This window comes from Balaenoptera musculus, chromosome 17, assembly GCF_009873245.2.
Source record: "Balaenoptera musculus isolate JJ_BM4_2016_0621 chromosome 17, mBalMus1.pri.v3, whole genome shotgun sequence".
Classification (NCBI taxonomy): domain Eukaryota; kingdom Metazoa; phylum Chordata; class Mammalia; order Artiodactyla; family Balaenopteridae; genus Balaenoptera; species Balaenoptera musculus.
The window spans coordinates 28,214,435-28,238,657 of NC_045801.1; the positions used below are offsets into that span (position 1 = coordinate 28,214,435).

Sequence of the window (24,223 nt, forward strand, 5' to 3'; positions counted from 1 at the left end):
TCGGGAGTCTTTCGAACATGAGCTGCCCTTTCTCTTTGCTTGGCACCCTGCAAATAAATCCTTACTTTGCAGCAAACATCCCCTGTCAGAGTTTGGCTTTTTGTGCCACAGGCCCACAAGCCCTAGCTCTGTTACATTAGAAAAGTTCTTTATTAAAAATCTATGGAAAATTTTTGACAAAAAGTTTCCAGTGGACTGAATTAAAACTTGAGGTAAGGAAGGACTACAGATAGTGGCCAATTTTGTGGCTTTCACAGTGTTCAGATGTGAAGAATATTTTTGCATCTCCCAGAAACCGAATGTAGGAATTTGTTCCATAGATGCTACAATTGTAGTTCTTGGAATTTAGTTTTCTCAGTGAAAGGAAATGTCCTGAAATGGACAGTAAACTGAATTTGCATTAGAAAACTTGATTTTTAAGTCTTTCTTGTTGGGTCTCTCTCTCTCTCCTCCTCCCCATTTTAGTGGTAGAGCTTTCTCATCCCTCTGAGGTTGGAACTGAGGGAAGTATGAGAGTCCTCAATTAACCAGTGGTGTGGTCTAATTCGTGCTCTCTGGACATGAAAGCTGTTCCTCATGAAGGGAGTGTACTGGTGCTCCAGTAACATGAGACGGCTTCTTGATTTCCCCGTGCTCCATGCTTCATTCATCCACTAAACAGTGAGTCTGCATCTACTAGTGCCAGACATTTCGTGAGAGGGCAAGAGAAATGCTTACTAAGGGAGAGCCTTACTGCCTTCAAGGAACTCACTATCTAATGGTATTTCAGCCTTTGTTCTTACCACCACACCTTCTGTCAGGACACTCTTCCTTGGCTAATCTCATGCTTTATTCCTCACCACTCATCTCAGGTATCATATTCTTCTGGAATCTGTCCCTCATCCATCTCCATCCTCACAGGATGCTCCTACCCCCAGCCAAGTGCCCCTCCTCTGTGCCCCTACAGCACCCTATGTCTCTTTCTCTCACATATGATACTGTATCTCTGTGTTTTGTGTATCACCTTTTCCACCACTATTTCCTCAACTACCTTGTAGACTCTTGGAAGGTGAAGACAGCATCTTATTCCTGTAGTCTTCTCACTAGAATGCCTGGTATCTAGCAAATGTTAAATAGATGTTTGTTTGACTGAATAAAATGCCAAATATATACAAAGATATTTGGATTTACTACATGGTAGATGTTAATAATTTTTTAAGCAAGGTTAACAATGACCTGGGGCGAGCATTCTAGGAAATGGTACACAGTAGGAAAACCTCTGGGTTTCATTGAATTCTCTCAGCTGTTCCAAATGCTTCCTGAGTGTCACTTGCTGGAAGGTAACTTTTGTGAATACCAACTCTACTTGCTCAGGACATGGCCACAAAGCCTTGATTGGGGTTATTCCTCTAAATTTAGCATTTTCTTTAGACTTTTCTGAGTAAAAAGTGCAATTTTTATAGTATGAGAGCTTTTGGTTAGTTTAGCTACATTAATTTGTGGCCTTTTTTTTGCATTCCCTAATTTTATCCTCTTGAAAATAAGTATCTCTTCTGGTGTAGCCTTGGGTTGCAGGAGGTCACACTCTTAGTAGTGACAGTTTTGAGTGGGAAGGAGGGGTAAGTAGAGGAGTTTGGACTTGTTCAAACAAGGGACACCAATGAAACTCTTCTTAGAGGACTGGCCAGGGTTGGCAGGCCCAGAAATCTAGGATAATCTAGAATTCCTGGGATTCCTGTGGATCTGAAAAACAGCAACTTTGACAATCTGAAATGAGATTGTCTAAAACAATCTCATTTCTCCAGAATCCTTAGAAATTAAAATGGCTTAGATCTTTGAAAATTAGAGTCTTATGAATGGATAGAGAAAAACAGATCTCCCGGTACATACAAAAATTCAGAATGCTTCCAATCTGATCTAAAGATGTTAAGTCAAAACTAGAAGGCTCTTTCAACTATTTAAAGTATTTCATGATTTGTTGGTACAGTAACTTGGAGGTGGTATGTCTGCTTACAAATCAAAAATTTCCAAAAGTTTTTTTTTTCTTGATGAAATAAGTACATACAAACATAAGGAATCAAAAGAAATCTGTATTTTGAAGAAATTTGATTTTTGTGATTAAAGCTAAGTAATACATTTTATATATTACAAAAATATTTTTAGTATATTTTCTTGAAAATGCTATAGACTTTTTCTTGTTGTGCAACAAAATAGCTCTTAAATAAGCAGTTCTTGTATTTGTGTTTCAACCTGTTCTTCAGAATAGCACTTCAGTTGCTTCCTGAAAAGCAAAAACAATACAAATTTTTTAAGAAAATACAGTGTGATTTTAAAATATGTTTTATTAATTTTAGCTTTTTCTAATATTTCATGGTATGGTTAATAAGGCAAAACTTAGTATTTCAGAGTTTACCAATTTAATGTGCTCTTGTGTGGAACCATGGAGAGAGAATAGTGGTGCTTATATATTGTATTTTTCACATTCAAGTTTTGTCATTTTATTTAGTATAATTTCATAAGTCTCTTAAAAGTAAAATACTGTTAATTCAGAATGAAAAGTTATAAAAAACCCATAATTTCATTTCATCAATGGGCTATGATTTGAACGTGCCCCACCCCCAAATTCATATGTTTTAAAGCCTAGTGTCCAATGTGATGGTATTAGGAGGTAGAGCCTTTGATAGGTGCTTAGGTCTTGAGGGTGGAGCCCTCATGAATGGGATTAGTATTTTTATAAGAGACCCCACAGAACAACCTCCCCCTTACACCATGTAAAGATACAGTCTGCAACCCAGAAGAGGGGCCTCATTTGACCATGCTGGCACCCTGACCTCAGACTTCGGCCTCCAGAATTGTGAGAAATAAATTTCTGTTGTTTTTAAGCCACTCACTCTTTGGTATTTTGTTATAGCAGCCTGAAAGGACTAAGACAATAGTGTTTAAGTTTTCTTATGTCTTAACTGAAGAATGATAGATTATTTAGTAGCAAAGGGGAAGCTGTTGATTAACTTTTTATCTGAAAAAAATGTCCTAAAAAACACCAAGAAGAATATCATTTACTAATGACTTGAAAATAGAATTTTCTGAATTTTGTAAAATCCCAAAGTTGTCAAGTACAAGTAGGAAGAAAGTCAGTGAAGATATTTAGGAAAAAAATGCATTTAATGAGGAAACACAAAATGAACAAATATATAATAAAGAGTACTTATACCTTATATTTTAATGCTTCTGGGAAGAAACAAATGAACTTAAGCAATACCTATCATGCTATTATAAAATAGACAACAAGTTTTACTTTTATTAGAGTTCTGGAGACAGGAAAACAGGCATTAAAATACAATAACTTATGTGTTGGTCTTTACCTTTTGTCCCTCAGCTCCAAACCCACCCTGCTATATTAGCTGTAAGAGGCCAGGGCTGGGTCTCTTCAAAGCGTCCTTCTCCCTTGACAGCTGGTTTCTAATTAGTTTCTACCATGAGGAGGGAAGAACGGATTATTTCCTCCTGACGTCCCAGCCTCCAGTTGTTCTGCTACTCCCAGAACCAGCCTTATTGTTTCCTTTCATCCTGACCTTATTTATTTTTAAATTTAAAATCTAGTCTTGGCTTTTACTACTGAAATACTTCAGTATTCTTCTAAATTATTACCCCCATCTCAAATTCACGGCAACTCGTGGCCACAGCGAATGGTTCAGGAATGGGTATGTGGCCCAAGCCAGGTCAATGACATAGCTTTGGGACTTTTGCTGGAAGTGCTGGGAAAGAGGTTTGCTCTTTCTGGATTAGCTGTTGGGCCAGAAGACTTTAAACATGAAGATGCTGGTGGTACCTGTACCATGAGGGTTGGGGCGCCTGATGAAGAGTCTGCCTGGGAGTGAATCTGCCACCAAGAAGAATGGAGCTGAGAGATGGAGAGACACAGGTTCTAGATGATGCCATTTGAGCCCTTGGTTCTCACTGTGGCAGAAATCAGACTACTTCTGGACTTCTCCATTAAGTGAGTTCACTTTACTGCCTAAACCAATTGGAGCTGAGCTTCTGCCCTTTGCAACTGAAAGAGTCCTGATGTAACATGCATTTCTCATTCCCCACACTCTTATACGCCATCCTATAGTGTGAAAAACATTTCCGTAGGGTGGTCTTGTCTCTACCATTGAAGCTCTAACTTTCTCAATGGCTGAGATTGTGTCTTTCTGTCTGTGGTGCCATGCTGCACTCAGTCTTTATTTAGTAAACATTTTCTGGTACCTCAGTATGTGGAGACAAACAGAGAAAAAGTGAACTGTGCTTACCGAGAATTCAGTTCAAAATCAAAACTGCAGTCGTAAATATTTCCAAGAGCAACACTCTTCCCACCAGACAGCTGACTACTGTAGTCACTATCTGGGCAGCTGTGCCCACAGTAGACACTTTGCTGTTGCTGCTGCTACTGCTGCTGCCACCGCCGCTGCCGCTGCTGCCACTGCTGGAGACAGACTGCGCGGCTAGGCTGAAAGTCCTGGACTCCACCTGAACGACGCCATCCAGGATAAATTCAATCTTAAAATCTTTTCCTAGGGCAAAAAAAAAATCATCACAGTGTCTGACTTCCTTTTATTATTTGCTTGTTGTCGTACAATTCCGATTGGGTTTTCATTGACTTACAAATACTGTATAACCCCTAACGAAGTATTTTTGGAAATTTAGTCAAATAAATTAAAGTATAAACAAGTGTAGAGAGGGTCTCAGAGTCAGAAGAGTTCTATCTGCCCAGCAACTATGGGCAGGAGGACTCTGGGTAGATTTTCTTTCTGCAGCATCAGTACCTACTTCTTAGGGGTTCTTTCCTAGTGCCCAGAGGCTGTTTGAAATGAAGGACAGTAGGGAAGGGAGGTGAGGGTGAAATGAAGGACAATAGGGAAGGGAGGTGAGGGTACTGAACCTCTGTCTGATCTCCATACACTTGACCGAGGAGTGAAGAAGCTGCAGCCTCAGTTTGGGGAGGTGGGGATGGATACTGAACTTTTTATTTTGAAAAACTTCAAACGTAAGAGTTGAAAGCATAGTACCACAAACACCCATATGCCCTCGACTTAGACTCAACCATTTTTAACTGTTTTCCACATTTGCTTTAAGTCAGATGCTATTTTCGTGTTGCAAGATCGTGATCCCTTTCTTTTTACCCAAGGTAGACAAGCTTGAAGAAACATGTTAGATATATTTAGAGTGTGAAACACCCATCTAAATATTTCTTAATCCATATGTTAAATCTTCCCACAGTTTTGAATATCAGTTAAACAATATAGTTTTCCATGACGTAATTTCTTCTTGGACTACTGCTATCATTAATAGTGGTTACCGTAAAATAGATAGCTAGTGGGAAGCAGCCGCATAGCACAGGGAGATCAGCTCCGTGTTTTGTGACCACCTAGAGGGGTGGGATAGGGAGGGTGGGAGGGAGGCTCAAGAGGGAGGGAATATGGGGATATATGTATATATATAGCTGATTGACTTTGTTATACAGCAGAAACTAACACAACATTGTAAAGCAATTATACTCCAATAAAGATGTAAAAAAAAATAAATAAAAATAAAGTGAACTGCCAAATTAAAAAAAAAATAGTAGTTACCATACAGAGCAGAATGTGCAATACTTGGCATAATTCCAAAGTTTTCATTCTTCTGTTTTTTTTCTATTATCTTAAAAAAAAATAATGTCTGTTTTCATTCGTCTTTTCTTTTCCAGGAGAGAATATATTGACCACATTGTGCTTTCTATAGCAATGCATTCTATAACTTTCAAGGTGGATAGACATTGTTCCATAGAATTTTCTGCCACTGTTACAATTCCTGACAATGGTGTTTTTAAGTCTTTCCTTTTTTCCAGTTTGAAAAAACTGAATTTTTGTGGCAGGCATATTTTTTTCTTAAAGATTTTGATGTGTGAAGAATTTAGATATTTTTGCTTTGTTTTTATGTTTTTTTCTCCTGCAGTATTGTGAGGAATGCCAGGCTAGGCTAGTGGAGAGGCCACTCCACGGAGGAGAAGTGAAGAACTCAGCCAAAATCCAAGATCAAAACCTCAGTGACACGACTCCAATCAAGCCATCCCAGCTGAAGGCCCAGACATCATCAAACAGAGATGAACCATCCCAAATTCCTGACCCACATTATTGTGAGCAAATGAAATCATTGTTGTTTTGAGCCATTAGATTTAGGGCTGGTTTGTTAAGTAGCATTAGAAACTGAAACAAGCGCTGTGTATCACATAGGTTGCTAAATAAACGTGTCCCAAATGTTATTATCCATTAGTAATATTATTTTAATCCAGATTGTTCAAAAGATGCAGTCTCAGCTGTTTATTTTCTTCTTCCACTTTTTTCTTACCTAATTCTCACATTTTTATTTTCTGTGTGAGAAACTACAACCCATGCCTTCTCTACCCCGTGGCCCCTGCCTTGCTCTTTAGGGAGCTATAAGTAGAAGAGGGTGTGGTGCCACTGGGTCAGGCTGGCCTAATCTGCAAGGGGATTTCCCACAGTGCAGTAATTAAGTGGGATACCTACCAGAAAGTGTTACAAGAAAGACGCTTTATTCATTTTCTTACATATGCTTTGTTGTTACTGCAGTTTTACAGTTAATCTAAAAACTGGCTAACTGATTTAAAAATAATAAAGAGATGACTGTATTTGACCTTCCTTACTATACACAACCAGAGAACTGAAACCCTACACTTGATGGAAAAAAAGCAAGACAGAAAGCAAGAAATAAGGAAGGAAGGAAGGAAGGAAGGAAGGCAGGCAGGCAGGAAGGAAGGGAATTAGAAACAATGACTGTTCTCCATAGCAAATAAGATAGACACTCTAAGGGAAGCTTTGAACTCTTAAAGGAAATATACTGGATAAAAGGAGAGCACTATTTTGTTATCACAAAAACATCAAAACCTACATTACTGCTTCAGCACTCCAGTGACCCTGGTTACTTTGGAACACTGCCTTTGGAAGTGGTAGTTTGGAGACCTTGATCCTCAGGTTGGGTCTTTGTCACTGCGCACCTCTTGAGTCCACCTTCCTGGGGAGGTGGGCAACCTTCTCTCAGGCAGGGTTCTTGTCAAGTTCCTCATTTCCCATAAAAGGGTCCCAGTCCTACTGCCATTTAGGCTGACTGTTAAGGAATTAGGCTCTGTCCTTAGTCACCAGGCTTACTGGACACTCCAGGTACTTGTCCCAGAGCACAATGTTGAACTCATTGCCACTGGATTCCCATCAAACTCTAGGTTGAGATATTGCTGCCCAGTAGGCAGATCAAACTTATCTGGTGTAGGGCATCATCAAAGCACGAGGAAACAACAAATAAGGAAAAAATTCTTTTGGAATGATTTTAGCTTTTGATATTTAGTTCTTATGGAAAAAAAAAACCAGATTATTGTTAGATATTCTTTAACTTCTCTTACTCTTTACTTTGGTTTCTATTCTGACCTTTAGTGTGGGTGTGTGTTTGAAATAACAGTGCTTAGAAGAGTGAGGACCACAATAAAACTTCTTCAGGAGTTAGGGCCTATAAAGGTTGAGGTAAACAGATTAATGGAGGCCTGTCTCCAATACAAGGAGTCTATTTCATTCTTTTCTTTTTTTTTCAGTTTGTAGCTATTTAATGATGAGGTCAAATTTGTTAAATCTGGCGATTGCTTGAACTTCAGAGGAGGTTGATCCAGTGGCTCTGTGTTGTCCTTGATGACCTGATTTTTCTGCCTTCCATGGGTAAGCATCATCATAAGGCTGTTTTCTCTCATGGTGTATTTCATTCTTTTCGATACTGAATAAGCTATCATCAATAGAGACCTGTTTTTTGGACATATCATTTTTGCCTTCGTAGAAAGGCTTTTACCAGTTGGAGTTATGCCATCAATCCATATGAAGATAATATAAGAAACCTCACTGTGGAAGTTATGACTGTATTTACTGTTGAAGATAACATGTATTTACTGTTGAAGGTATCATGTATTTACATGTTGACGATGTCATGAGTATACTTCATGAGAACTCATAGGAGACATTTGTTCTGATCTCAGAGCAAGTTGTGATTCTCCACAGCAACTGGTCTATCTGCAGAGGACTGTGAATCATGGTAATGTTCATGTTTTCTCCTTTGCATTGGCTTTCAGAAAGACTAGAACCCACCTTCCAGCCCAACTCTGAACTCCTGCATGGGCCATTAAAATTATATGACACTGTATTTATCCTTTCTTTTCTTGAATTTGAAAAATCTATATATTAAGTTTTCTTATTATAAATGTCATACATACATAGTGAGAAAATTTAGAAAAATACACACATGGATAAAGAAGAAAATACGAATCATGATATAATTTTGATGTACATCCTCAAGTTACCTGTTTTAATTCCCTTAATTGCTTATTTTATTTTTCACTTTGTTGTGCATATTAAATATATTTTTGTAAGCTAGACATTCTGATTTCTATAATTTATTGACCAGTGTAGTATAGACTGCTTTGTTCATTAAAAGGAAATTATAATTGTCCCTATTTATGGGTATATATGTGAGGATCCAAAATAGTACACTCACCTGTTCTAAGAAGAGTAAGATCTGTGTAGTTGGCCCAACAGCTGCTAAATGGAATTGTTGTATTTCCACTAAGACCACTGATTTGGTTATTACTGGAGTCCTTTAGTACGGCCTTCAAAGTTAGTGAAGTAATCCCAACTGATACACAATTACCCTAAAGAAAAAAATAGTAGAGAATTATAACAATTGTCCTGTTCCCATGCTTTTTTTAAGAAAGATATTTGGAACTTTATTTTTTTTAATGCCTCATTTCAAATTTTAAATCTATAGAAGCTCCTTTTCCTGCACAAAGAGTTTGGGCAGTGGAGCAAATTCACTGAAAAGAAACATTTTTAAAACAGCAAAAGGTGATATGCATAGATATTAGTCCAACTTTGAAGAGACAGTGCAATCCTTAGGTTGCCAGTCTACCAGGATTAGTGAAGTCGGTTCACCCTCCAGAATTTATAGCTTAATTCTTCCACTTAAGTAAATCTTTGAGTTATAACTTACATCAGCATCTACTGCCTTTACGGAAGGTTGCTGAGAAAATGGCTGTCCCAGCTGTGTTGCCACCGGCTGAGTGATCACTGACAGCGAGGACAAAAAGGCCACATGATGAACAGGAAATGCAAACCTTTCAACCGGTTGGGCAGTCACCTGTAAATGGTCATGAGTGATGAAGTGGTTTTCACATGATAAACTACATTCAGTAGCAAACTCATCTTAGCCAGGCTAAATGTTATATCATTGTTTATTTAAAAGTATGTTTAATACGTTGAGTCAATATTATTATAATATTTCCTCTAGAGCAAATTTATGAAACATTGTTGTAAATAGTCAAAGCAAAGCACATTTTATACCAATACATAATTTTTAGAAGATAGGCTCCTTTTTCAACTACTTTATCATTTTAGTAATACTGTAAAAAAATAACCAACAATAAATTAGAAAGACATGCCCTCTAAATTATTGTATTGAAATAGAAAAATAGTTAAAATAAGAAATAAGCAACATCTTAAATAGCTAAAATGCATTTTTCTAGTCACATTTTCTTACCTTAATCCAGCCAGAATCACTTGGGCTGGGGATAGGACTGGTAATAGACATGGAAGAGATATTAAATCCAAGGATACTACTGGTTTTTCCTAAAATTACAGCTTTTCCAAGAGAACCAGCAATTTCTTGGAGTTCAGATAACTGCATCTGACCTATGAGGAAACAGTGTTATGACATGTGGATTATAAGAATATGGAATAGTGCGAACACGTGAGAATATCTCACTTTCGTTTATGTTTGTGCTGCTCGCTCCATCCACATTATAGAATTCTACAGCTCTCTAACTGTACATGAGCTAAACATGACTAAGTCATACTAAGGAGGTCAGGAAAATAAAAAACTCAGTAGAATATGTTTCTTAAGCTGGAATTAAAGAAAAAACAAAGGTAGATAAAATAAATTCAAGAAAAATGAGTGAGAGCATGCTGAGAAAACTACTTTCCTCTGTCATCTTTTGTTTAGAAGTGAAGTACTATCATGTATGTCTATCATCACATATCACTTTTTAAAGATTGAGTGTTAATTGTGGAATGGAAGGATAATTAACATCATCGGATTTGTAGTATGAATTAATCAGTTGCTAACGTTAGCATTAAATTACTAACAAAAAATTGTTATTTGCTCTGGACATTGACAATTTTCAAGGTTAATTCTAACATTGTAGGTAGTTTCTGTTCCCTTTTTCTAGCTTGGCAGTTCCTCTTAAACCTACTGTCCCCCTAATGCTCCTTACGTTATGAAGGGACACCTCTACACGCTGTACTCCTTTTGTCAGAAGCCTGGAACTCTTGCTTGAACCCTTCTTCTACTTCACCTCTCCCCCACACCATTTAATCAGTTCTCAATTTCTAAATCTGCCTCCATTGCCCAAATCCTACTTAACCCAGCAGCAGCAGAGATACTAAAACAGCTTTTAAACTGGCTTTCTTGTCTCCATTCCCTCCCTCTTGCACTCCGTTCCATACACTGTAGTCAGAGTGATCGTTTAAGAAACCGCAGCCAGGATGTTTTGGTGTACTGTTCCTACGATTCTAGCACCTACGATTCTTCCGCATCCACAGTCATGCCTTACGGACTTCAATCATTGAGTTTCTTCCATGAAGGCTAAGCCCTGAAGCTTAGCGTGCTCGGGAAGAAGGAGGCAACGCTCTCGGGCAGCAGGTCTCACGCGACACTTTGAAAAGCACACTCTTGGGGAATTTCAGTCCCTGTCCATTGGAAAGGTGTCTTTGGTTGATTCAGACTCTTTGGGGTAAATGGCCGTCTAGCGGGCTCCCCCCGCCACTCCCTCCACACACTCTCCTGCAAGATGGCTTCCCAGGTAGGAGGGCTCACGTGGCAGCAGTACAAAGCAGCTTCACGTCCATACACTACTACTACCACCTGTCCTCACTGGTTTTCAATGCAGGGTGGCCAGTCTGACCAGGCTGCACTGTTAACAGGTTCTCTCTGACCATTTGATGTGTGAAGGCATCCATTTCTGCTGACTGCCTTCTAGAAACCAAAGATCTTAACTTGAAGAGCTCTTATTCCTGACATGACTCTTTATCCAGAGGTCCCCTCAGCACTTAAGTAACTGCTTTCTAGGACATCTGGGAACTTCTGGATCTCCTGACACTATGTGAAGGCTGTGGGGAGTTAGGAGTATTACTATGAATACATGCACATCTTTCTTGCCACTTCCCAATATTTTGCTGCGATGTCACTCCTTGCCAGGTTGTAGGGCTTTCCTCAAGACCTCAAACCCTACCCCAATCTAAGTCTGGGAAACAGGCCATTGGTCTATCCTTCCTCCTGCCCCTATTTCCATGTTCTTAGACTGTATTATGCCTATATCTGGATAAATCTAACAAGATAAAACTGCTTTAAGGGAGTGGAGGGTGGGAGAGGTTGTGTGTGAAGCAGTTTAGATCACATATAGGAAATAAATCACAGTTTCTTTGGACATTTGGGTGGCTAGTGTGGTAAATACTGGACCCCAATACATGTAAGGGCTTACCAGGGATTTCTAAGAGTCAGTGAGCAATCTATATATGTGGCATGGACCTGCTACAACTCCTAGACTAAATTAACAGACTATGTTGAGCCCAAAGCCCTGATTCTGTAGCTACAAGGAAATACAAGTTTGATGAAGGAAAGTAACCTATGACTGGGCAGAGAACATCACTGTAAGATCTGGTTGCAACACAAGCCTATGCTTCCTGTTTCCTTCAACGAAGAGTTGATCAGCACCTCATTCCATTCATGCAAGCCTTTGCACAGGCTTATCCCCACAAGGAAAGAACCTTCTGCCTGCCTAACTGGTAGAATTCCAGAACAGCAATGTGGCAGGTGCATGGGGTTAAAGCTCAGAAGCAAACCTCCTGGAGAAATGAGTGATGACCCCTAGTGGCAGAAGGTGAGAACTTCACCCAGTACCTAAGTTTACACATAAGAGAGCCTGGGAGTTTAATGAAAAAGATGCTGGACAGGAATAGGGTAATCAGGATTTTTTGAGTCTGAAAATCATACAGCGTGGAGGCTCTCTTTATGAACAAGTCTTATTTGTGCAACTTTTATAATAATAGTCAATTATCTGACCACATTATTAAGTGGATCCTTCTCCCACGGCCTTGAAAGTTAAAGCCCCTCCCAGGACTTGTACAAGTAAAGGGTCTTTTAGCTTAAGCTTCATTAGCTGGATGGTAATATTCCTCTGACAGAGACCCAGACCTCATCTTCTTGGAGAGGGGTATGCCTAGGTGAGAGTACTTGTGCTTGACCACTAGAGACAACGGTACAGTTGGGAATTAGCAGCTGGGGATGCGATTGCATGTCAAGAGGCCAGGAAAGTTCAGTTGCACCACAAGAGAGGCTGATACAGAGCAGAGAAGACCACCCATGCTGTCGCAAAGACTATGAAGACAAGAGGGCAACAAGAGGGCCTGAGGTCAGGAAAGCCCCTTGGTATTCAGATACCAACTTGAACAGATGGAGAGGAAGAAAATCTGAAGGGCTGAACATTTACCCAAATGCCCACCCAAACTGAGTCACCTTAAGGAAATCATAATTTAAGCCAGCAAAATTTCCTCTGATGGGATAGCTGAGCTTATTTTTATCTCTGATACCTAGAAAATAGGGTATGAGGGACTTCCCTGGTGGCGCAGTGGTTAAAAATCCTCCTGCCAATGCAGGGGACACAGGTTCGATCCCTGATCCGGGAAGATCCCACATGCCGTGGAGCAACTAAGCCTGTGCACCACAACTACTGAGCCTGAGCTCTAGAGCCCGTGTGCCACAACTACTGAGCCCATGTGCCACAACTACTGAAGCCCGCGCGCCTAGAGCCCGAGCTCCACAATGAGAGAAGCCACCACAATGAGAAGCCCACGCACCGCAACGAAGAGTAGCCCCTGCTCATCGCAACTAGAGAAAGCCCGAGCACAGCAACGAAGACCCAACGCAGCCAAAAATAAATAAATAAATAAATATTTTAAAAAAGGAAATAGGGTATGAGGAGTGAGGGACAGAGAAAGGGGTGATGGATGGTAAGACTGATTAGGTCAATCATAGAAATTAAAGACAGAACATATTCTGGCACATTTGCACTTGTTAGTATAAATATGTGACTTTACTCTGGAAATCTAACCCACCACTCCACCTCTCAGAATCGTCTATTATGTCCCTTAGGAAAACATCCACTGTCCTTCTCTTGGCTTACAAAAGGGAGACTTCTTGTGGTTTCCCACAATCTAGCACCTGCCTCCTTCTCAACCTTGTCTCTGGCAGCTTGTCCTTCCTGATGCCTTTGCTGCAGACCTATTGGACCCTTTCCAGTTCTTCAAATGTACCAAACTCACCAACTACTTCCTCAGCCTCCAGCATTCTTACCTCCCACTTTTCACTGACCAGCTCTTTTCACCCGTAATCTCTCAGCTATAAGGTCACTTCCTTAGGTCACCTCTAGGATCTTTTATGTTAGGTCAAATCCTTTTGCTGAAGTAATTAACTTCTACAATAACAAAACAGAGGTTGAAGTTCCTTCAAAATTCAAAATAGTTTGGGAGTAGAGCAGGGAGAAGGGTCTCTAGGCCCTTATAGGGTTCAGGATGTGGGGTTGGTGGGATTTCCTGAGGCCTGGTTTACCAAGCCTTAATAGGGTTATTTATGGATGTGGTTTTGAATTACATTACTCTGTCTCAAATGTCTACTTTTCATACCTGTAGTGTCATTGGTTATGAACTGAGGGGGAGAATCTCCAATCTCCAGTTCAACTGTGAGTCCCGTGGATCTCTTCCTTCGCAGACTCTCCCCTCGTATTACTCTGCTGACACGGATTTTGTCACTTGATATCTTTAGGAACAAGGCAAGATTTCTAACCAGATTATGAGAACTATAAAAGTCATCTTCTGTTACAGCAGGTAATTGGAAAGAGACATATATGACTGAGGTGGTGTGGATTTCAACAGGTATAGTTCCTTTAACCAAAAGGTAAAGCATCTGGTAGGTTCTATCAAAGTAGTTTTCACCAAGGACACTGGAATTCAGGTTAGGAAGGAATTGCTCTATGAACGAAAAAAGCCAAAATAGCACAGTTAAATTTATTTACATTATCATAATTACCATGCAGTATTTAATATTTGTTTAAATCTAGGAAATTTTGAAAAAGTTCAACATTATCATTCTTTCATAGGAAAATGTGCATATTAAAAACAAAAACACTTATAGAACTGACATGCAAAATTAAAGTCAATTTTTAAAATAATACCATTAATAATCATTATACATTAAATTTATTTTAAAAAACAATTAGCTATAGACACATACAAATGAGAAAATCTAATTATGAACCAGGAGCCTATGTTGTAACACTATTTACATTTTCAGAATTTTAAAGCCTTGACTAAAGGCATTTGGTAATTTAAAAATGTAAGTTTAACTTTAACAGCCATCTAGTTTATGCGGTGCTATATACCATCTCTTAAGGAAAAATGATGATTCAGTGCTTCTATTTTTACTAAGGACAAAAGTATGTAATACAAATGAAGTATTTTACAAATACTAAAACATCTCAGAAGGCTCTTACATCAATAAAAGAAGTTTACATTTCAGCCTGAAAACTCTTTAGTCAACACAAAAAAATTCTACTAGGGCATTGAATTTTGTTAAAGTGATTGAAATTATATATACATATATATATGTAATGAATAAATATATAAATGATTTCAGGGCAGAGTATAAACAACGTCCAAGAAGTAATAAATCCACAAACACATATTGAGCCCAAAGTCTGACTGCATAGTAATACTGGAATGTGACACGTAGCTTCTTACCACATTTCATGGTGAGGCTTACTAAGAAAAAGAAATTAGAGTCTTAGAAAAAAGAGGTAATTTCTTATTAATGTAATAGACATTCATAACAATGGCATTAAGAAGCCATTTCATTATTACTACATTTTTAAAAATATCTACTAGTATAAGTTCTAGATGCAATTTGGCTTAAACATTCTGTGAATCTGAAGAATGTGCTTTTGTAGTATAAATTGAAGCTGCTCTCAAGCTACTGTTACAGGTGCATACACCACTTATCCTAGCTAACTTTCTCATGTCTTCACAGTAATGGAAGGAATCAGAGACATAGATAATAATAAACATTTTGGGTAATCTAAAAAGATATGTATAGATTCATAATACAGGGATATTATTTTCCATTCCAAGTGTCAAAGCAAAATGTTCATCTAAAAGCAATGCTATTTCAGAAAAAAAAATTCTAAAAGGGTAGTGGTGGTATTGTTTTGCAGCCTCGTGTAACCAGTTCCCTGTATTAAATTCTGCCTGTTGAGATAATTTTTATTTTCTTGACTTGAACGATAGAGTACTTTGTACCAAAAGCACCGTTTTAAAAAAAGAGTTAAAATTTATGAAAATTAAGCTGTAAATATCTGCAATCATTTGTATGTAAAAATAACACACTCTCTTAGCTTCTAAAGAGGAAATGTAGCATAATAGTTAAGCGCGTGGGTTCTAGAGCTAGACTCTCTGTGTTCGGTACCTTGCTCTGCCCCTACCACCTTTGATACTGTTCTGGACTGAACTGTGTCCCCCCCAAATTCATGTGCTGTAGCCATAACCCCCAATGTCACAGTATTTGGAGATGGGGGCCTTGGGGAAATAATTAGGTTTAGATGAAGTCATGAGGGTGGGGAGGGGACCTCATGATGAATTAATGCCCTTGTAAGAAGAGACACTAGAGCACTCTCTCTCTCTCTCTCTCTCCCTCACTTTCTATCTCTGCCACCTGAGAACACAGTGAGAAGGCAGCCATCTGCATGTCAGGAGGGGTGCTCTCACCGAAACCAGACCATACTGGTACCCTGATCTCGTACTAGCAGCCTCCAGAACCGTGAGAAAATAAATTTGTTTTTAAGCCATCTAGTTTACGGCATTTTGTTATGGCAGCCCGAGCGAAGACAGAAAGCTTGGCAAATTACTTCACCCCCTTGTGTCTCAGTTTACTCATCTGCACCTACCTCAAAGTGTTATTATTAGGATATAGTAACCGTTAGTTATTATATACAAAGCACTTAGAGCAGTGCCTGACACATAGTAATGTCTCTGGAAATATCAGATGTTCATATTATTAGTAGAAGTAGGACTTGCTTCACAGATGGTAATGAATATGGGTATCCATTCATACTCTCCTGTCTAGCTTATATTATGATCAACAGCACACATTTATGTAATCATTAGCCAAGATTATGGGGCACAGCTAAAAAATGATAAGTAGCACATGTGGAAAGGAGTGGATTGGCCTTATTAGTACCTGTTTAATAAAAAAATTCAATGAATAGAGATAAATAAAATCCTGGTCTTGCAACACTGGTAAATGGGTAAGTTAGCTTCTTCCATATATTTCCTTTAAATCCAGAGTTTACTTCATCATATTTACCTCATGGTGCTCAACTAATGTTATGCTAGCTTTCTTGGCAATACTTCTGGTGACTGCCAATGAACTTAGGTTCTGACCTCTATGAAACAGAAGTAAAGCAGAGATAGGGTGAAAATTTTAAGCAAAAAATCTCTTCTGTACGCAGGAATAAGTGAACTAAACGTGCAGAATGTAAATGTTCTCAGGAGGCAAAGGAATATCCATCACACGCACAAACTTTTATCTGCGTGTGTGCAGATAGATAAGAATTCCATCAGGAGTGATCTTTCAGGACACACATGTTATAAATGAACACATTTTAGTGTTTGGTGGACCATGGGTAAAAATTTATTTTCTCTTGTATTTGTCAAGGGCTAAGGAACTAAAAATATTAATAATGAAACATTATAAAGAATTTTATACATAATTAAGTATACATATACAATGTATGCTGTATTTTTCTGAGGAAATACCTGTATACACATGTCTATTAAGTTCACAGTGTTTCTGTTGGGAGTTCCATACTGTATTCTGGGGGCAGACCAATGAATTGTTCACATAGACATCCAAACGTTGACGTGTGGGGAAAAAAATTCCCACCAGAACAGCCTGTTAAAAATAAACAACATTTTTGCATCTTAAGAGAACAATGAAACAGAATATTTAGAATTTAGCACTTTAAAAATATCCTTTATACATGCCTTCTGTAGAATATTAAAACTAGCTTTTATGGATTTAGGATACATATTGAGTTAAAAATTTTAAACAGATTTACATTCAACCATTCATAGAAAAGAATGTAATGCAAGAAAAAAATATTAGAGGACACTCTCTAAATTAAAGAGAGGGTTCCTTTAAAAGATAATGTTCAATACAGGCTTTCAACTCTAGGGGCAGGGGAAACGGGAGAGTTAGCAGTGCTGTGTACAACGCAACCACACACAATTAGGCACTTAATGTTGAAAAAAAATGCTTACCTCTGATTTTGGTAATAAGACAAAAAAAAAAGTCAAAAAACTAACCTAATTCAATTTTGGTCATTTTTCATGTTCATTCCCCACATTTCATGCTATCAGATATAATCATAATCATAAAGTGAGGAGACTTAGCTTTTGCAAAGGTGGGGAGGAATTTATAAGGAATCTAATAAGCTACAGGTAGTTTTGGAATCTTCTTCTGAGATTATTTGCAGAGGCTCCGAATATTAACAGTCACGTTACTTCAGAGTTACCATTTTTATTTTTAAAATTAAAAATATTCTCTTTTGGGGCTTCCCTGGTGGCGCAGTGGTTGACAATCTGCCTGCCAATGCAGGGGACACCGGGTTCGAGCCCTGGTTTGGGAAGATCCCACATGCCGCGGAGCAACTAGGCCCGTGAGCCACAATTACTGAGCCTGCCCGTCTGGAGCACACGGGCTCTAGAGCGCAGGCTCAGTAGTTGTGGTGCACGAGCTTAGTTGCTCCGCGGCATGTGGGATCTTCCCGGGCCAGGGATCGAACCCGTGTCCCCTGCATTGGCAGGCGGATTCTCAACCACTGCACCACTGCGGAAGCCCTCAGTGTCCTTTCTTCACGTTCTACTCTGGGACTTTCAAGTCTCATACTCTTAGAAAAGAAAATCTATATTATGAGACTTCTGCTTGACCTCATACTCTTTTTCTACTGACATAGCATATATAAAGTTAATCATCCCAGCTGAATTCCATTTATAGCAGAGTTGACATTACTGAAGATGCTTTAGATAATGTGCTGTGATCTCTGAAGTAAATTCCAAAGGTGTATTTCTGACATATATAAATAATAGCAGCATGGAAGAATGAAAATATAATCCCGAGTGACCAGTTTTAGATGCATGCTATTTTTATGTAAAAGTTCAGGTGTGCTTGCTAATCACACAAGTCGGAAATCACTGTTACCTCTCAAATGTAGAAGCACAAACAAGTGCATATGGGGAGAGGTGTCTGGAACTCATATGTGCTCTCAGGCTGATGAAAACTGTCTGGACTCACAGTATTTTTGGTGGTACGCTACTGGTCCTTGAAAATGAGCTGTAAGGCTGACGATGTTCCAGAGGACAGGGAAGGAGATAAAGTCCTCAGCAGATAGAAATATATGCACATAACACCAATAACTCTTTTTTTTTTAGATTTTTAAAAATTTATTACTTCAAATAATTGAACAGAAATAATCTTCATAGAATTACTGAATGACAAAGTGCATTTCTTGACAGTCAATAAATGAAATAGATAATTTTTATTTTTTATTATTTTTTTACATAGCTATCAATAATTATTTATTTAAAAATTTTTATTTTATATTGGAGGGTAGTTAACAATGTTGTGTTAGTTTTAGATAGATACACGTATTAGTATAACTGAATCAATCACTTGCCTGTGCACCTGAAACCAATAACTCTTAAGAAATAATTTCTATCTTGCCTTACCTTGTCATGGTCAACATTAAGCAACATCAGTCGAAGATTCTGGGGACTAGTGCCAGTGAAGTAGACCTCATAAGATTTGCCCAGAGCCACGATGCTATGAAACAAGGACAGTCTTCTCTGGCATGTGTACCCGGCACACCAGCCATGATCCTGTGGGCCTACATCCACATAAATGAAAGTTCATGTTCTGTGCTATGAATATTATTAGTGCAAAACCCGAAGAGTAATTGTATTAAAAATAAATTGCAGTGGTCAAGTTCAGCATTTACAGCCATTATCCATCCACCCATCCATTCAGTGATCTAAGCTATTTCTCAAACCTTGCCTTAAAAAGGAAGGCAGGGAAGCAACTCCCTCTCTACTATCCTTACTTTTAGACTGCCCAGGGTCAGAAGGGTATATGTTGAGGATTTGTGCTGGAAGGTCATTGAAGGAAATAGATTTACTTGTATCTCTACTTTAATAATCATGTTTAAGTCCAGGCCCCATGGCGAGGAAGAAAATGCTTGATGCTCTCTCCTATTTATCAAATGTGACTTTGGGTGGGGAACCAACTTTCTCAGACTCTTTGCTGAGAAATATGCTATAACAGAGATAATTTGTTAAAAATAAAGCCTGTACATAGAAAACAGGGACATTTGTATGTCTGAACCACTGATTTATTATTTCTTTCACTCATTTGTTCATTAATTTGTAAGTTCGACAAACTCTTTTGTGTTTTTTTTATTGCCTTTAACCTTCCTCCACTGTTATTTTAATAAATTTTTGTTAAAGACTGTGATTATAGGTACTATTGGAGGGTCAACGTCATTAAATAACTGAAGCAATCTGAGAAATAACACTCCATTAAACCTTCTAGAAAACCAAAAGAAAGTGGATGCTTTGCACCTGAATCCAGACATTTCCAGAACACATGTAACATGACTGCTGTAGAAAACTTCTCTATTTCACTCAGTTTTAAAGTGGCTGGGATTATACATATATAAAACAGTGAGTGAGACATGGAATGATGAATTTTCTTGAGGTATTTATTCATAAGCTTTGCTTAATTTCCTAGCTTGCTTGGAATTATTATCAATATTTATAAATGAAGTTTGATTGAATTTTAAACCAATATAAACTTCTGAAGCTTAAGTAGAGCATAACCTATCCTTTATTATCCAAAATGTAAATCCCACTTTTGAAGAAACCTTCATTGTGGGTTTTAAAAATAGAAATTTCTATGTATAAAATGAAAAATTTAGAGTGATAAAAGCCATATTTTAAAAATAAAATTGAGTACTAAAATTTAAAGGGAAACTTTAGTGGTATGTACAAATTTTATCTTGGGAATTTTCTTTCTTTAGTGCATCCCAAGCTTCAATCATCCTTCTAACACCTACATAATTTTTGCCATGCTTCTATCGTTTACATTATCATTAAATTACATTCTCATTAAATTGAGTCATTTTTAAAATTTAAATTTATTTAAAAGAGAAATGTCATATCACTATTGTAAATGGAAAACTCATATTGCCTTTCAGAAAAGGAAAATGTAAAAATAAACAGAATGAAATCTTTCTCCACCATATAAAACAGAGCAATTCGAAAACATCTTCATTATTCACTGACTGGTCTAAAATTCTTCCCACAGTCTCTGCTTTATAAGATCTGAAAGGCAGCATTTGAAATTGGGTTGATCGTAGGTCATAGAAACCAGGCAGATTGCATGTTGGGGCAGAAGTGGGGAGTGACTTAAAATCATGTAACTTTGAGACACTTCTGATTTAGCTCATTCTATTCTCTTCAACAAGTTAAAAAAAAATGAACTTGTAGGGTATTGGCTATTTTGGGGATCTTAGAATATTTTAGTACATGTTGTGACATTGTCAGGACAGAGAGACCTTTCCGATCCAGGTTATGTGCCTCTTCAGCACTTCAAAGACTCTAAGCCTGATTAGGGACTAATCTTTGAGCCCCCAATGGCACTTCAGGAATAGACAATGAGTCCCTGCCCTCTGTTTTCAGTAACTTTTAGAAGTTCACCTATTTATTCAAAAAGTCTTGGATGACAAGACTCATGGAGACCATTGCCTCCCCCTGGGCTACAGCCAACAAGGACCAGAATGGAAGAGACCTAGACTGTGGAGCTTGACAAGATAGTCTTGACAGTCAAAGGAATTAGGAATGAGAAAGACCAAAACCAACCAAACAAAAAAACCCCACAACACACTGATTCAAGATTAATTCTTCCAAGTATTCATGAAAATGAAAAACAAGTAGGCTGAGAGTATTCATTCTCAAGTATTCCAAATATCGTATTATCATTTTTTAAATTTATGTAAAGAAAATTGTTTTTTTTGCAGACACTTGGATCAATTTTTTCTCAAATATATTTATGCCACCTTCATGCCTATAAAGATTACTCAAGGAATAACTTTCCTCCTCTTCTTTTTCTTTTTTCTTTTTTTGATATTAATGCATTTTATTTTATTATTTATTTATTTTTTTAACATCTTTATTGTAGTATAATTGGTTTACAATGGTGTGTTAGTTTCTGCTTTATAACAAAGTGAATCAGTTATACATATACATATGTCCTCTTCTTTTTCTGATGGTCAATTTGGAGTAATTGTCCTGGCTTTCTAATGTGGGGGACTGCTGAAGAGTCAAGTCTCTCTCCTGCACATAGATCTTACAAACAGAAGGCAAGGAAATCCCTATGTTTACTAGTTTTATGTGATAGATAATTTATGAGAGATGTCCATGAATGTAGTAAATAGTGAATGCCTTGAGTAACTCTAGTTTGTTTACAATGAATACCTACCATTAATGAGATCAACATAACCATTGCTCACTATAGCTACTGGTGAGAGTCTGCGAGTTTCTGTGTCGGAATCCAGGCTTTCAATAACCATCATTGCATATTCCATCCCAAAGCACTGATAGCTCTGCCATTCTGGAATGTACTTACAGGTTGAATCTCTAATGATTCCTAGAAACATAGGAATACACATTTAGAAATGAAACAGAATCTCCTTACAAAAGCTTCCACATACTATCTTTTGCTTGTTACATAACATTAATAAGTAGAAAATATAAATTAGTTGAGTACATCAATCATTAAAAGTAAAAGATATACTTTGTTTCATGAACCAGAGGACTAACAGAATATGATCCAACAAACCTTTATAAGGTGCTTTCTCAGTGACAGGAATTCTACTTCCATTTGGGAATGTGAGCATCACATTAGGAATTCTATAGTCTCCAATTCCAAATTGGCTATTTCCATTCCATTCATATTCTGCTTCAGGTATCACTGAACCAGAATTCCCCAGAAAGGAGCCATCCATATCTCTGAGGAAAGATTTCCTTTTGGCATCACAAACCATGTCTACACAATCAGATGGATTCACCTTACTGTGAAGAAAAGGTGAAATGCATGAATACTTAGATTTGGTATACCTCCCTGTTTCTAGAGAGCATTTGAATATACTTGCGTATTTGATAAGAGTATCAAAAAAAATTAACTGATTGAATCTTATTTCAGAAAGGATTCAAAGTGGGACCAAGTAGCATATGTAATTAGCATTGTAATGAGGCCTGTTTTTCCATTGTGTTGATTTGGTCTATTATTATGAATTCATTAACATTTCAAAAGGACAAATTGTACCTGTGGGAAATAAAATTAGAATTCCATTTTGCTATTCCATATTTTGTCGAATGATAGATTTCATATTTGTGCATTGCTCAAAATATACTAACATTGCCCAAAAAGCAGGTAAATTACTCAGTTGTGCAGACATACAAAATCCTTGTGTTAGCAGGGAAGTCTTTATATTTTTCCCTTCTTTCTCTTTTTTTAATGGGTCTTTAAGAATTATAAATGTATCATATGCTTTTTATAAAATAATCTAAATACTTAATATAAGTTCAGTCCCCTTCACCTTTCTATCCTAAGCTCTTAAGCTCATAACCAATTACAGATTGGTATATATTCTTGTAGACTTTTGCCTATATATATACAAACAGATATACTTAAATTATGATTTTTATGCTATATATTTTAATAACCATTCTGTAGATACCTGAACTGTAAGAGATGAAATACTATAAACTCATCATGCAGTTCAGTCGTAGATGGTATTCTGCCTTCATTCTGAACCACCTGGAGTGTTGACTGTTACTGGTTATAATAATAAAATGGCTGCTTAATTTGCAATGTACTATACATTGTATATTATATATAGTATACAGCATACTTACACTATATGATATATACCATGGGGAAATATAAATTCATTCTACAGTTATAGCAGCAAAATACTATCTAATAGATCTGAGCTTTTTGCAAAGAAAGACGTGAAGCTATAAATTATCCCTTACTCTACTGTATTAGTTTTGGAGATGATTTGAGTAAATATTTCTGTGGGTCATGTGTTCTTTGTGTTCAAGTGTGTGCAGAGTGTTTTTGTGAGCAAGTCTGTGAATAGACTGCCCAGTGGCACTCTTACATTATGGTTTAGGGCTCTGTCTTACTTCAGTTTCCAAAGAAACAGAGCCTGAGATGTGGACTTTTGTTCAAGTGAGTTATTAAGGGGGTCCTCAATAAGGGAAGGAGAGAAAAGGGAAGGAGAGAAGCCATATAGGGCAAGGGAAAGAAAAGGGAGATGACTATGGTCAGCTAAGAGCAATTTTCTGGAAAAGCAGGCAAATGTAGGTCATTATTGGCCAACATTTAGAGCATCTGGGGACTGGGTGAGCTACTCAGTAAAAGGGATCTGGGATTGTGCCAACAGTATCCCAATAAAAGCACAGGACTCAAAGACATATTTTTAAATGTAATATTTTCTTCATGACCTAGATGTTAAAATTATATATTAAATCTGAAAGATTCAATGATAACTAAATAGGAGGTAACAGCTTTCTAGTGGGGAGAAGCTCTACTGAGCCAAAAAACACTGCAGTTCAACAATTATTAAATGAGGAAGTATGGGGTTGTCATCAAAATAAGATCAGATGAAGTCAAACTATTTATGAAACACTGCATTTCTCTGAAGAGATGCATATCTAATTAGCATTATTTCTTGTCTTCTCTCTATACTGAAAATGGTCAAAGAGCTCTAATGGAAACTTTCTTTCCTCCAATATTGTCTTATATCTAAATTCCTGGTCTGCATGTCTTTTGAAGAGTAGCAGTTATTGGCTATATTCCTTCAAGACTTAGAATCTACGTGGTTCAGCTTCTAGAAATATTCTGACACCAACTAACCTCTGTGATTGAAAAAAAAATCACTGTTCAAAGTTTC

At 37.6% G+C, this 24,223-nt stretch overlaps 1 protein-coding gene across 1 annotated transcript in view; it reads right to left on the bottom strand.

Moving 5' to 3' along the window:
- Positions 1–2,173: 2,173 nt before the first annotated feature.
- Positions 2,174–24,223, bottom strand: part of PKHD1L1 (PKHD1 like 1) — a 150,854-nt gene continuing 128,804 nt past the window's right edge. Inside the window, exons 69-78 of the mRNA XM_036830501.1 lie at positions 22,102–22,334; positions 21,742–21,909; positions 18,936–19,093; positions 16,965–17,100; positions 13,782–14,126; positions 9,583–9,734; positions 9,037–9,183; positions 8,545–8,698; positions 4,272–4,532; positions 2,174–2,260 (exon numbers count right to left, since the gene is read on the bottom strand). Coding sequence (XP_036686396.1) covers positions 4,279–4,532; positions 8,545–8,698; positions 9,037–9,183; positions 9,583–9,734; positions 13,782–14,126; positions 16,965–17,100; positions 18,936–19,093; positions 21,742–21,909; positions 22,102–22,334 — 1,747 coding nt within the window. The 3' untranslated portion in view covers positions 2,174–2,260; positions 4,272–4,278. The remainder of the gene's footprint in view (positions 2,261–4,271; positions 4,533–8,544; positions 8,699–9,036; positions 9,184–9,582; positions 9,735–13,781; positions 14,127–16,964; positions 17,101–18,935; positions 19,094–21,741; positions 21,910–22,101; positions 22,335–24,223) is intronic.